At 37.9% G+C, this 14227-nt stretch overlaps 1 protein-coding gene across 3 annotated transcripts in view; it reads right to left on the bottom strand.

Moving 5' to 3' along the window:
• Window positions 1–14227, bottom strand: part of LOC117411444 (sodium/potassium/calcium exchanger 3-like) — a 123040-nt gene that overhangs the window by 95895 nt on the left and 12918 nt on the right. For all 3 annotated transcript variants that reach the window (XR_009328837.1, XR_009328836.1, XM_059024949.1), the window contains exon 2: window positions 7458–7592. Coding sequence is in view for 1 of the 3 variants with exons in the window: in XM_059024949.1 (XP_058880932.1) it covers window positions 7458–7592 (135 nt within the window). In the remaining 2 variants the exon portion in view is untranslated. The remainder of the gene's footprint in view (window positions 1–7457; window positions 7593–14227) is intronic.

Here is a 14227-nt window from a genome sequence, read left to right as displayed (position 1 = left end):
TTCATCCAGTAGGAAACATTATTAATATTACTATTATAGTATTGACAACCAGTTAATATTGTGCGTCTATGGCAGTAAAATTGTATCCTGAGTTATCTATCTTGTGCTCAATGTATGGGACTGGCATTGCAGTGTTGCTGTAGTAAGCTACATGGATGTGGAAGCATAACATTAAAATCTGGGCTGACATAAAAAATGGTGACCTTTTTATTGTCTCAGGAAGGCCTATTGAATTCCCAGGACTCTTTTCTCAAAACTGGAATGATCCAGGATAAACAGGGACATGTGGCAAACCTACAGTCGTAGTGGAAGCTGTTCACCTGAGTGTTGGATCAGAACTCAGAACCCCTCAGAGTTTAGAAAAATAAATAAACAAAGGGGTGGAAAGGGTACAAAAAATAATATTAAAAATAGCTTTTGAGGCTATAACGTGTTTAAGCCGTAGGCTACCTCATTTGCAAAATAGTGGCAAGCAGGGATCTGCACTCAACATGGACTTAGAAAAAGGATTTGAGCTTCTGTGTTCCACTGTTTTTTAAGAATAAAGTCCACTAAAGCATTGGCTACAATAAACTGCAATTCCTAACAGAAACAGTTTCATGTTTTCTTCACAAGGAAAAGATTAACTACCATCCTTAGTTCAAACAAGTCACCTAATCCAGCCAGCCACAAAGCTGCTTATATTAAAACCACATCTACACCAAAGAAGGTGCTTGGCATATGAATGTCATTTTATTATCTTCCCATAAATTCCTTTTAATTAAATTCTTGTACTTTGGACCCCCTGCCGAGGAATGTAATTAGGTTTTAGGCACTTGCAAAATCAATATTTGTAAAATGTATGTATTTACTGTAGAGCCTAAGCTGTTATTCATATATTAAAACAATACTGCTTCTGTCTGAAAGGCTTGGCATTGTTTTAAAAGGCAATTGAGCTGAAAAATTGAACATGGAAAAATTCTATTATGGTAGATTAATATTGCTCTAACGTTGTTTATTAACTAAAAAAATATGCTGCTGTAAAAATAAACTGCAGTCTTTTGAAAAGTAACTTTTGAATTACGTTGAATGCAGTTACTATTACAGTATGGGTGCTAGGTTGTTGAATCCAAAATGGGTAGTCATGGAAACCATAGTACAGATGAACCCGCCTTATGTCATGACTGCCGTGCCGTCATAATTTGTGATATAAAGCGGGTCATGATATAAACCGGGTTTCACGTTCGCCTATGACATATGAGTGCAAAAAAATAGAAAGAAATCTAATGGTGAATTAAACAGCAGTGTTTTAATCTTGAAGATTTAGTCATCCTTTACATTTAAACATTTAAACAAATGCATATAGTTTACTACAGGACAAATACATTTTGTGTCATTAACTGGAACAAAACAGTTTGTGTCATTATCTAAAAAAGGCATGAATTGTCAACTGATGACAACTATCAATAAGCCGTTGCACTTGGTGAGGTTTTTTTGTGAATAAGACTGACTATGTTAAAAAAGAAACATTTGGTGACATTGGTGTTTTGTAACTGAACCGTATCCCGTCAAGACCACCCACGCAGCATTTGTCAGGCTGCACAAAATGTCAGGCTGCACAAAATGTCAGTTTATCAGCCAAGATGATTATTGGTTGTTAGTTGCTGCACAAAAATGTGACAATAAGCGGGTTTGTGAGATGATATTAAGAGCGGTCATTTCTCAAATAACCTACAGTACATGGCGAGTGGTTTTGGAAAAATTGTGTAATAAACGGGGCATGATATTAAGCGAGGTGATATAAAACGGATTCATCTGTATATCATATAACTGGTTTCTCTGTGTTGGATTGTGCGTCAAATTTACTTTTAGAGGATGTCATTCATACTTATAGCTGATTAAATGATTCTGTAAATTGTACCTGCTATGCAATAACTACTTCCTGGGTCATTTCGTCTGGAGAGTGAGGTGATCTCCATACCTGTAAGTATGTCAGTCATTAGCGGAAAAAGATGTTTGGCTAATGACAACAAAAAAAGGTGTTGAATGTGGTGGAGAAAGCAAACAACATTGGCCCATTGCTAACAGATCCACCCGAGAACCATAGCCTCATTATCTGCTCCTGCTGGCAGACGCCTGCAACTACAATATGAGAACATAAATATTGATCTGGATACCAGATAAGGGATAGGGAGCAGTGGAGAGGAAGGGAATTCGATTTTCTTTTCAAGTTCAGCAGCCTAATCTTTCTTCTTCCTCCTCCCAGCATCTGGTACTGGACTAATCAACAGCTTGCTACTGTATCAAAGACCTGAACATGCAGCCAATGGTCATCCAGCTAACTATTCTAACTGTCCCTTTGCTCCAGGGCTACACATTGAACTATATTTCTAAATTCTTACACACAAACTATTCGCAACATTGAAGTTTAATAAAAAGCTGTGAAGATGATTTGTTCTCAGATTCCCCTGGAAGCCTACTTATTGACATGTCACCAAGTTAAGGTTTGTTCTTTAATGTTTAATCCAAACTATATATATATTTTTTAAAAACATTTTAGATTATATTTCTACTGCCTTCTTGTCAGCTCTGGATGACAGAATAAATCCAAGACAAACAAGTTTGCTCTGCGGCAGCCTGACAGCTCCCTCTGATAAAAAAATAGATTTTTGCACATCTGTGCTGACACCCAGATAAAGACTATTTTTAAGAACAACAGCTTTCTAGCTTTCGGTTTTGTCTTCCAGGGCCTAAGCCACCGGTTTTCACAGCATATTTCTGAGTTTGTTTGTCAGGTCTATATACAGTCTGGGAACTCGCCATGTTTTTAGTTAATCAAAAAGCCGTAGTGAGTTGTTTTTTTTTCACTAGGTAAACAACAGCACTACATCCTAGAACAGTGGTGGGCAACTGAAACTAAAGGCCACCAGACCCAACAACACATCCAATTGCCAGAAACTGCCAATTAAAATACATAGATAAATAAAATTTATAATTTCGCGTTATCGCTCCGTGTGTTGACAAGCGTGGGTTTTAAAATCTTGAATACACTGTTTTTGTTACCGTGGTTTTACACAGGTAAAAAGAGACCCGCCCCCTCTCCCAGCTCTATTTAAACTCTGCTGCATTAATGATCCTGGGACGAGGGCAGAAACATGGGAATGGGAGCATGTTCTTCCACTGAAAGGTTACAATGTTTCATTCCTGCTTACCATCAACAGCTTGTTTTTCTGCACAGATCTGTTCCAGAGCGCTACAGAGCACGCGGCTCTGTATTACAATTCCAAAGCTCTCTTTCTTATTGTGTAAGCTTGGAGTAGTATAAAGCCTGGCAAAGTGGCAAGGTCCATTATTGCACCCCCAGCGGGCTGCATGCCCACCGCTGTCCTAGAACCCTTTCCCCTTATTGCCTGGTGGTAGCTCTTTGACACTTTTTTACACTATACTGAGCCAGCTGGCACTTACTAAATTCTGATGACTCTTCAAAAACTTTTTTTGATGCCTTTTTTGCTGGCATTTAGCTTGAAAGTGCATTTTACCCCTAAGGGGAAAATAGAACTACTGGGTTTATGTATTATTTATCAACCCAGGCTTTAATATGTGTGTTTATGGTGGTGTCATTTGAGTATTACTACCCTGAACAGCATGCAATAAGTATTGATTTTGATTAAATGTTTTAATATTGTGAGGACATGTCAAGGCCCTCTTTTTCTTTTCCTAGTTTCACAAATATTGTGGGGTTTTTTATTTACATTTTTTTGAACCTCAACACCATTAATACTGGGGGCTGTGCTATTAAGAGTATCAGAATCTAGGGGTATATTAAGGCATCTGTATATATGTATGTCTTGCTTTTACATGTGCATGCAGGGGATACGGATGATGGTGATCTACCATGTCACTGATATTATTCAGGTCCACACGTTCACATGCTCTACAATATGAAATTGAACGCTGGGTTCAATTCAATGCTGCTCCGCCGTTTCTCAAATGTTTTGGCTGCCTGCTGAAAGAATGGACCTTGGTTAGTCTCAATTCTACTTCTTTCAGGTCTTATTTGGGAAAAACACGTCAAACACAGGTGAGTCTTCAAAGTATTAATCAACAGTCAGTGGGCCCTTGGCCTGGTGAACATGGGGAATGAGAAGCACAATGAAGCCTTTCTCCAAGTGCCCTTCTCCGACACTGTGAGAGAGGTCATTGAGGACTGTGTGCGTCAGAGTACTTCAGAAGCTGAGTGCATTGAACTTCATAGAGGTGACGTTGAAAGGAAATGAAGCCATTTTGTCCCTCTCTGCTTCTCTGTGCGTCTTAGAACTTATTGAACTCCTATAACACACACACATCTATATATATATAGATAAATAGATAGATAGATAGATAGATAGATAGATAGATAGATAGATAGATAGATAGACAGATAGATAGATAGATGTGTGTTCTGTACCATTTTATATTACAGGCCATGAATAGCCATGTAATTATAAAATTGTAAAAAGTGCCCAATTGTTAATGGTTCTTAAACAGTAATTACCTTACAATTACAAGGAAATCAGATGTAATTATATGGTACATCTAACATCATGACACAGGCCATGTTTATGTAATTACACACTTATTTCACAAGTTACCATGTAAACCAGGAAATATTGGAAGTTACACAGTTATTACCATATAATTATAGATGTATTATTCATCAAGTATATAATAATAATAATAATAATAATAATAATAATAATAATAATAATAATAATAATAATAATAATAATGATAATAATAATAATAATAATAATGGGTTTTTAATGGGTTGTATTTATGTTAACAAGCTTTCTTAAGTATGATTTCTCAAATATATATATATTATACACCGTATATTTTGGAAATTTAGTGTCACATTAATGGCCTCAAACTGTTTTATGAATCAGGTCTTATTTCTGTATCTTAGAAGCCCAGAGGCCCAGATTTCAGCTTTCAGCAGTCTGATGGTCACCTAGACAGAATAAAAAATATGTCAGCACCTATTATGGTAGTGCTGTTATTAGCTCGTGCCAGATCAGCTCTTTTCCCTCCATTAACACACAGTTTCTTGGCTGGGGCTGTCAGGTCAGATATTTTACTGCTGCTACTGGATTTTAACCCTCAACATTAGCGTTTTTAATGTTAAAATATGGTGCTACCCCCTCCACCCCCAAGCAGGGATTGACAAGACTGCCACAACATTGTTTTGGTGTCACATACATCAGCTCCATACATTTTAAAACATGGTCTCAAACAGGCTGGCATTTGTCTGACTTAGCTAACAATACAATCAAAATGACAGTCCTTCAAAATAAGACTCATTAACTGATATCAATACCAGGGTCGCAGTAAATCACAGCTGTCAAGGTACAAGGGTTTCCACAAGGAATACTAAAGAGTAAGTAGAGGGGTTCTGAAAAAATACAGCGTTACGTGTCCCCACATGTTGCTACAACTGTTTAAATAACGTACCTGTAATTTTTCTTTTCATTGTTAACATCCTGACAACATTTTACACTTAGAACTTTAAACTCTGTTTTTCAAAGCTCTTTTCAAAATGGCCGCTCTAGTGCACTGGGGGTTTGAGATCTGTCCTCTAAATCACTGCAGAAAAAAGAAAGAAAAAAAAACATAACAACAAGTGCTCTGGCTTTTCTGTTCTGTACCACATCATGGATCATTACTGCTGTGTAACCTTTTTGTAAATGTGGGCGATTAATCCTTAAACTATCAGAGCGGCCATTTTGAAAAGAGCTTTGAAACATACTTTAAAGGTTTAAGTGTAAAAAGTTGTCAGGATGAGAGAGAGAGAGAGAGAGAGAGAGAGAGAGAGAGCGAGAGCGAGAGCGAGAGCGAGAGCGAGAGAGAGAGCCTGAAGCGCCAAACATGAGCCAAATATTAACTCAAAAGCAGAAAACAGACAGAAGAGGTTCGTCACAGGCTGGCATTCATCATATGACTCCATCTTCCAATAACGAACTAAGTGGAAATAAACAACAATATGAACCTAGGGCAAACAGTTATTGAATAAATATAACTTAGTTGTTCATAGTCTAAATATCGAAAACCCCTGTTTGTTCTGAAGAGACCACCCATACAAAATGGGGGGAAATTAAATGAGTCTTTCCAGATTTCATGATGAGCCTATAAGAAACAAAATGCAAATAAGTAAAAGCCACTCCAGGATTCATCGCTCATCTGACCTCTCAATATTCTTTACGGTTTCCCTAAGCTAACACTAAAACATGTAATGTGAAACGACTGTGCAGCAGGAGTCTTATTTCCGTCCCTGCCAACACAGTCCTTCAGTTGTTCCTCTGCCTTTATTTCTAGGTAGGAAACAACAAAACAAGACTGCATTCTCCCTTCAATAGGATGAATAGTTTTACAGGCAGTGACAAATGCGTCTATGGCACAATAGCTTGTTTGTTGTTTTGTTTCTGCAGGATTAAACACACACACACACACACACACACACACACACACACAAGTAAACAAAGGAATGACTGAAAGGCTGGACATGAAAATGATGGAGGGCAGCTACACAGACTCCTGGTCCTGCTGCCCCGCTCCCTTATCTCTGTCATTATCACACATCTTCCTAACTGTGAGCAAGCTAATTCAACTCCTGTCTGGCAGATCAATTAAAAGTGGAATTCAATCCTAAAAATAAAATCCTAATGGTCTTTTTTTTACATCGAATGCTCTTCTTTACTGTTTCAGCTGCCATCTCCAAAGAAAAAAGCAGCACCAGATATTTTTAGGATTCAGTCCATACTCATTTTTAAGACACTGACTCTTAATTAAATAATGCTTGCCATTGATTAGTGATGTAACAATGAATTGTTTCATCTCTAGTGTTAGGAACAGGTTAGTAGGCATTCTGCTTTCAACCACGAATGTACCAAAGTGTTCTGGCGGCGACACATTCTTGACCCCCTTGACTAACAAACCATTCATGCTAAAACTAAAAAAGTCACGACATGGGAAAGACACAACGAGTTCCAGTCAATTCTCAGTTACAAAATAAGCCAGGGCAATAAGATCACATTCTTAAGCATCGGAGTAAAAAAGCATGTCTTTCAGCTGACTTTACTGCTGTAGTTATATTTCCGTATTCCAAAATATCACGTGGTGCTCTGATCTTTCAACTCAGGACTACACATGGAGCCAACAGAATTGAAAGGTAAAAAAAAAAAAATCAAATTCTATTGGAAGGCTGAGCAGTTACAGCACTTAGCACTCCATTGACAGTAGTAAATTTAGCATGGAAAGCTTGCAAGAGGCAACCACAGGGGAAAAACATTAAATGACAATATTGACAGAATCAGAACTCCTCTAGGATTACATAAACAAAAGGCAAAAAAACAAGCATTAAATGAATGTTAGTTGAAGCTGGTTACTCTAATTCAAAGGAGCTCAGGTAGCCCACAGCAATGTAGCATCGAAACATCTCTTACCAGGCTCAGTGCAGTTTTTATCCAGGTGGGGGGTATGTTGCTCTTCCTCTGTTTTGTTCCTGTCAGCTTCCTGCATCAGTCGCCGGCTGCTCCACCTGCCATCATCTTCAGTAGTGTAGCCTAATATATCATAACCTGGAAAGAAAAGAAGACAAGAATGTATTCATTATTGCAAAAGCATTCACTTGCTGCTGAGAGGTTCAAACAGGTACCTGGAATCCCTCTCACCCCGACACATCCTTCATTTTGGCATGTGCTGCATGCATCCCAAACATTAAAATCTATGCACATGTTTAAACAGCTGTTCATGCTGTACCAAGCGCCAAGCAACCTCTGGAATTTATTATGAACATAAACCTTTGCTTTTTTTTTGGACAATCATTTCCTTGGTGTCACAGTAAAGTATATAGAGTTTATTAGCGTTGGTGCTTGTGGCCAAAGCATTCCCCAGCTTGCCCATGTGTGCTTGTGCTTTACCATGTTTTCACTGTTCTTTCTATCTCTACACTTTCCTATGCTTATACCACATTACAATGCAGTCATATCATTTTGAATTATTTACTGTGCACAATCATTTTACCGCCTTTTTTTTCTTCTCAATTTAAATTGTCCAATTAGAGTCCTGCATCGAGTTCGGTACCCGCAGGTGACACACAAAAGCGGGTCGTGTTCGGGTCGGAATGTGAACTTTCACGGATTGCGGTTAAGGTGCGGGGAAATTTTTTTTAATTTTCGGGTCTAATTTTAATATAAGAAACATTTTCTGTCCTTTTAGCATACTTGTCTGTAACCCTTTCCCAAATAATGTATTAGAAAGTAAATGTACCGGTATTTCCTGCATTAAAGCAGGAGATTAGGGAGTAGTCAGCTGACTAAGCAGTGTTCTCGCTTGTTTGATACGTCGCAAGATCCTTTTATCACGTCTGCTTGGTGATATTAAAAATGTCTGTGGATGAGGTGAAACAAAAGATAGCGCAGGGTTTATATCATGTAGTGGATAATAGTTCGAGAGGTAAATCAGAAGTGTGGAATTCTTTTGGAATCATAGTGAATGAAAATAATGAACATGTGACTGGATTCGTTGCTTGTAAAACCTGTCATTATGTTTTTGTGTACGACAGCCACAAAACTGGTACATCTCTGCGAAAGCACAGGTGTAGCTCCCTTTTAACTGGTGACATGAAAGGAATAGACAGGTATTTTATAGTAAAGTAAGTAGAGATAGTTAATGTTACAATGTTAAAATATATAGGAGGCTGTGTGGTCCAGTGGTTAAAGAAAAGGGCTTGTAACCAGGAGGTCCCCGGTTCAAATCCCACCTCAGCCACTGACTCATTGTGTGACCCTGAGCTTAACCTCCTTGTGCTCCGTCTTTCGGGTGAGACGTAATTGTAAGTGACTCTGCAGCTGATGCATAGTTCACACACCCTAGTCTCTGTAAGTCACCTTGGATAAAGGCGTCTGCTAAATAAACAAATAATATCCAGACCACTAGAGAAAGCTACCACGCTGTACCTGTGGAGTATGGTAGAGATATGTGTGTGTGGTGTGAGAGCGTGAGAGAGTCAATTGATGCAGGCAGTAGGTAAAGGACAAACACTTCCAGGTTCGGGTCGGGTTGCAGATCTTATTAAAGCGGGTCGGGTTGCGGGTAAGAAGACAGTGTTGCAGCGGGATGCGGGTCCTGTAGTAGCAGGTGCCGGTCATTAGCGGGGTGTAAAAATCTGACCCACGCAGGACTCCATGTCCAATTATGTAAATAGTGGGGTTTCATTATTATTATTATTATTTTTAAATCCATGCTGTCCGATTTTTACCCACACACCAGATAATCATAAATGTGTTCTAAATAAATGTACATTCTGTATGACAAAAAATTTTAAATGGAGTTTATAAATTACACACAACATAGATATTCCCATAATTTTTTTATTTCCATTTGGCTGCTGCTCGCTGGTGGGAGAGCTGTACACTAGTAGTTTCCATAAAAGCGAATTATGCTTCCATTCATTTTGATTAATGATTTCCCCTTATCTAGTCGTTGAGACAGGAAGTGATGTAGTTCACCTGCTTTTTAACGAGAAATGCGTTCATTAGCGATCTAATCGATTCAATTTCAACGCATTAATGGATTGATTTAATTAACACATTTCGTTTGAAAATCTCTTGCTACTAAAGCTCTCGTTACTATACCACAAGTTCGATACAATAACACTGGTTTTGAAAATCCTGCCCACAAATGTAAAAAAAAATTATAATCTCAACTAAAATATGAAATGCAATTACATTTTACACAATCATAACATTAATGGAGATAATATTAGCATTTCACCTCTGCTGTTTTCAAATAGAGTGTTATATTTCTAGTAACTATGTTACAACAGTAGACAGCTGCCATACACTACTTCCATATCCTGAATGCTTTTCACAACCCATTTTATTGCAATAGAGTATCCCCCTTTAAATCTATTGCAAACATAGCATCATAATCCTGTTTAAAAAGTGCTGCTGTACGAAAACAAATGCTTTTTTTAGGCTTTGCTAAAAGGAAACGAAGCTGCATTTATCTGCTGGTTTTTGGGTCAATAAAATGCAGTTATTAAATTAGGAAAATGTAAAACACTGCAGTATTAAAGTGAAAAAGGGAAAGGCTAGCAAAACTGGGTTAGAAGCTTTCAGCAATGACACGGTGAAATTACTTGAGTATCTTTCAACAGCATATTCTCAAACGGCACGTGATATTTACATTAACATACATGACATTTTTGGACAGCTCTCAACATTTTTTTTTTTTTACAGACATACAGTATGGATTTGTACACCCAGAAAAAAAACATGGAAACCTTTTCAAGTTTGAACTGCTGATGCACTGTGAACATGGAGATTCTAGTCATTTGAAACATTTATACAGCTAATGTCCAGATGTAGCCCCTGACTGCGTGAAATTGTACTCAGATGTGTAAATACAATGCACTGCCTGTAGTGGTAGAGCTTACTGTCTAAATGACATACTGGAATCTGTGGGAGTGCTGAAGAACGTTTTAAAATCTTATTAACAGCAGCAGCATAACCACTGGTCCTCCATTTCTTGTGTTGCTGATCTTTGGGGTCTTGTTTTTATACTCAGAGTTTACCTATTTTTTCAAGTACAACTCAATAAAAAGAATTGTTTCTTCATGGTATCTAATCATTTCCTGTGCAGGACATGGTCTGAATGCAGCTAATGCACTGGAAGGAAACTGAATAACAGGAAGTGATTTCATACCAGGAAGCAGCAGCAACTTTTACTTATATAGTGCTGTCTTCTTTTAACAAAAAAAAATTGGGACCAGTGAACTTATTACTAGAGCACATAAACCTGCATTATAGGACACTATATACCACACCAGGTTTCCATAGTATTTTTGTAGGTTACTATACTGTACTTTTACCATGCATATACCATTCATTTACCATGGTTAACCATGATGTACAATATGTATCTTGTAATTTGCCTTCCTTGCTTGCTTACCTACCCCCCCCCCCCCCATTTTAAAGATGATTTAATGAAGTATAAGGTTGTAATGTCAACTACTTCCATTACAGTATTCTGTAATAACATCCATAACTATCAAACACTCAATACTGCAAAATCCAGAAATAAATTCAGTGGTTTCACATAAATCATTGAAAACATTTATAAAGCAGGGATGGAAATAAGACTCCTATTGCAAAGTAGTTTCACCCATTCCAGGTCTTCCTACAAGCTTGATTAGCCCTACAGTATATAGGTAACAAGTTCAGATGTGTTATTATTATTTGTTTATTTAGCAGACGCCTTTATCCAAGGCGACTTACAGAGACTAGGGTGTGTGAACTATGCATCAGCTGCAGAGTCACTTACAATTACGTCTCACCCGAAAGACGGAGCACAAGGAGGTTAAGTGACTTGCTCAGGGTCACACAATGAGTCAGTGGCTGAGGTGGGATTTGAACCAGGGACCTCCTGGCTACAAGCCTGTTTCTTTAACCACTGGACCACACAGCCTTATAGTTATAGTTAAACCAGGAATGGATCAAATTGCTATACAGTGATGTTCTAAAGGGCCCACTGATGCTGCCATCTTTTTCCTTCATGGACATTCACTCAGCTTTAGCCAAGTTTTATTCAGGAGGCAAGGTTGAGCTGAGTGATGGAAATATGCACAATGGTTGTTATGACGATACATCCTCAAATGTCCATTCCTATTCTTGGCAAAATGGTCAGATTCTACTTTTGTCACTATTATTGTATTTAGTTTTCAGAATCCATTCAAATACATGCACAGCTAAACAAAACTATATAGTGTAGTGCAACGGTTACCAACTCTGGCCCCAAGCTTCCTTTCCAGTCTCTGTATTCCAACCAGATTCTAAAGGAGTTGAATGAACCTGCTAAAGATGAATTAACTGGAAATTGACCAGAACACAAAGGCCCTGACTGGAATAAACCACAGTAACCTTTTTGGATGTGGTAACAGTAGCAGTACGTGGCTTGTGCTTTTGAGTAAATACGCAGTATGGTTTAAGGCTGCAGCCTCAGAGTCATGAGTAATTTACAGACACAAGAGTAATGAGCTCTCCGAAGGCTCTTTTGATGTCTTGCTAATTAAGGCTGCTCTGGTCATGGAAAGTTGTTAAGTAATTCATGGGTAATTTGTCGGCTGTCAAAACTAGTTATTAAGGGTTTCTACCCATCAATAAAGGAGAGAGAAAATCTTTTAATAATTCTCCCTTCCAGATCAAGACATCCTTCCCTTAAACCCATGGTCTTATCTAATAGCCCATCAAATTCTACACCTACTTCCTAGTTTCTTATCCTTGCTTAGGGTTTTTCTGTAATGCTTTAGGAAACTCCAATAAAGCATTGCTTTTATCAATGCAAGCTTCATGACGAGAAGGAATTTGCTATGAGTATATGCTCAGATTGAAGTATGTTATTGAAATAAAAGTTTTCAAGTGCTGCAATAAAATATTTGCTGTGTGTTTCCTGCACATACCGTATAATGTCTTCCTGAGTATGTCTGATGGGGGAAGCGGGAATCATTGTAAGAACTTGGCTCTTGAAATCTTAATTTGGTAAGTACTTTTAGAATTTGGCTATTTACAAGCAAATAAATGCTATTTTTTTTGTTTGTTTGTTTGTTTGTTGCTAAAATAAGCCTTGCAACCTTTGACGAACTTACTCAAGATTCATGACCTAGATTCTCTACCCATCAAGAACTAATCCCAATCGATTGAGTCAAGTATGTGTTGACAATGGACGTGGTGTCATTCAGGCAAGACGTGAGTCCAATTACTGTGACCTCTCTGCTTAAGCAGAACAAATCCTAGCAAAACATTCATAAGAAGCTATACTTCCGAAAACTACTGCAGAAAAGAGGGCAACGATCTAAGCAAATTGTAAGTTGATCATTTATTAACAGTCATCCATCCATGTATAAGTCACATATTTAAATTACAGGTGTATCTTTTATCATTTGGAAGATAATGTCCACTGGCCATGCAACTTTGGTGAAAAAGTTAATAAATACAATCTGGGTCACCTTTAATCTCGGTCACCTCCTGATTAAACATGGAAAAGCCAAACAAATTATAGGCTTCAAAATACAGATACATTAACTAGACATAGACACAGTCTAGTTGCCATATTTTTACTAGATACACTAAGCACACAGTTCTGTCACTGTGAAGATGGGACTCCATTCATCTACTGAAAAAGGTGATTTAACAAAGTGATTTTTCCTATCATCTAATTTTGCTGTAAATGTATTAAGTAACGTAACAAAAGTGTAAGTTCAGTGTAGTTAATGTACCTGTATTTTGAAGTGTATGCTGCAGAAGTGAAAGGTCATATTCCTTTGCTAACAGATCAGTCGGTGTCTGTTGCCAAATACCTTTCCCCGAGGAGTTTCTACAAATGTGCACCCAGTTCAGTGTTCGGAGGAAGATGATTAAGCAGCACAACAGGGATTCCCTCAAAACATCTATGAAGCTGTCCTTGTTATAGCAATACATTCAGAAAGAGAGATCTGGCTTTTTTTCTGAAATCTGTGTTACTTTCATTTTTTCTAAAACTGATTTTTATATATATAAAAAAACATAATTAGGCTTTAAGAGCCATATCCAGAAACAGCTCTTGCGTGTTAGTGTTCACTGAATGTGAGCACTGAAGTGTTCTAATGGCTTCTGAATATGGCCATTAGTTTTGTGATACATGGTGATCTCTTTACTGAGAGAGAGAGAGAGAGAGAGAGAGAGAGCGCGCGAGAGAGAGTGCGAGAGAGAGAGAGCACGAGCGAGAGAGAGAGAGCTTTTATAGCCATGTACTAAATAAATGACATGGTTTTATTTTTCTACTATATACAGTAAGGAGGACTGTCACAACTACCAAATAAAGTACTGCCTTTGTAACAGACATTTATCAAAGGTTACAACATAGAGTCTGGGAATCATCTCACACAAACTGAAACAGTGCAGCAAAGGAAGTGCAAGCTTTCTATGAGCAGTCTGGCACATCTATGTACAGTAGCTACCACTAAACCCAGTTAGAAAATCACTAACAAAGTGTTAAAGACTTGTTTTACATGTAATTTAAAGTTTTCATGAATACATTCCTGTTAGCCTTCAGGGTTTTACATTTACTGTACCTGACAACAGTGTAGTAAAACAAGTGAAAACAGCTGTTAAAGCAAAATCACATCCATCAGTAACATGAAAGCATGATGTACATCACAATGACCTACATGCGC

The sequence above is a fragment of the Acipenser ruthenus genome, chromosome 6, assembly GCF_902713425.1.
Source record: "Acipenser ruthenus chromosome 6, fAciRut3.2 maternal haplotype, whole genome shotgun sequence".
In the NCBI taxonomy this organism is placed as follows: Eukaryota; Metazoa; Chordata; class Actinopteri; order Acipenseriformes; family Acipenseridae; genus Acipenser; species Acipenser ruthenus.
The sequence above is the reverse complement of the archived record's forward strand: the minus strand, read 5'-3'. Positions and strand labels throughout refer to the sequence as shown.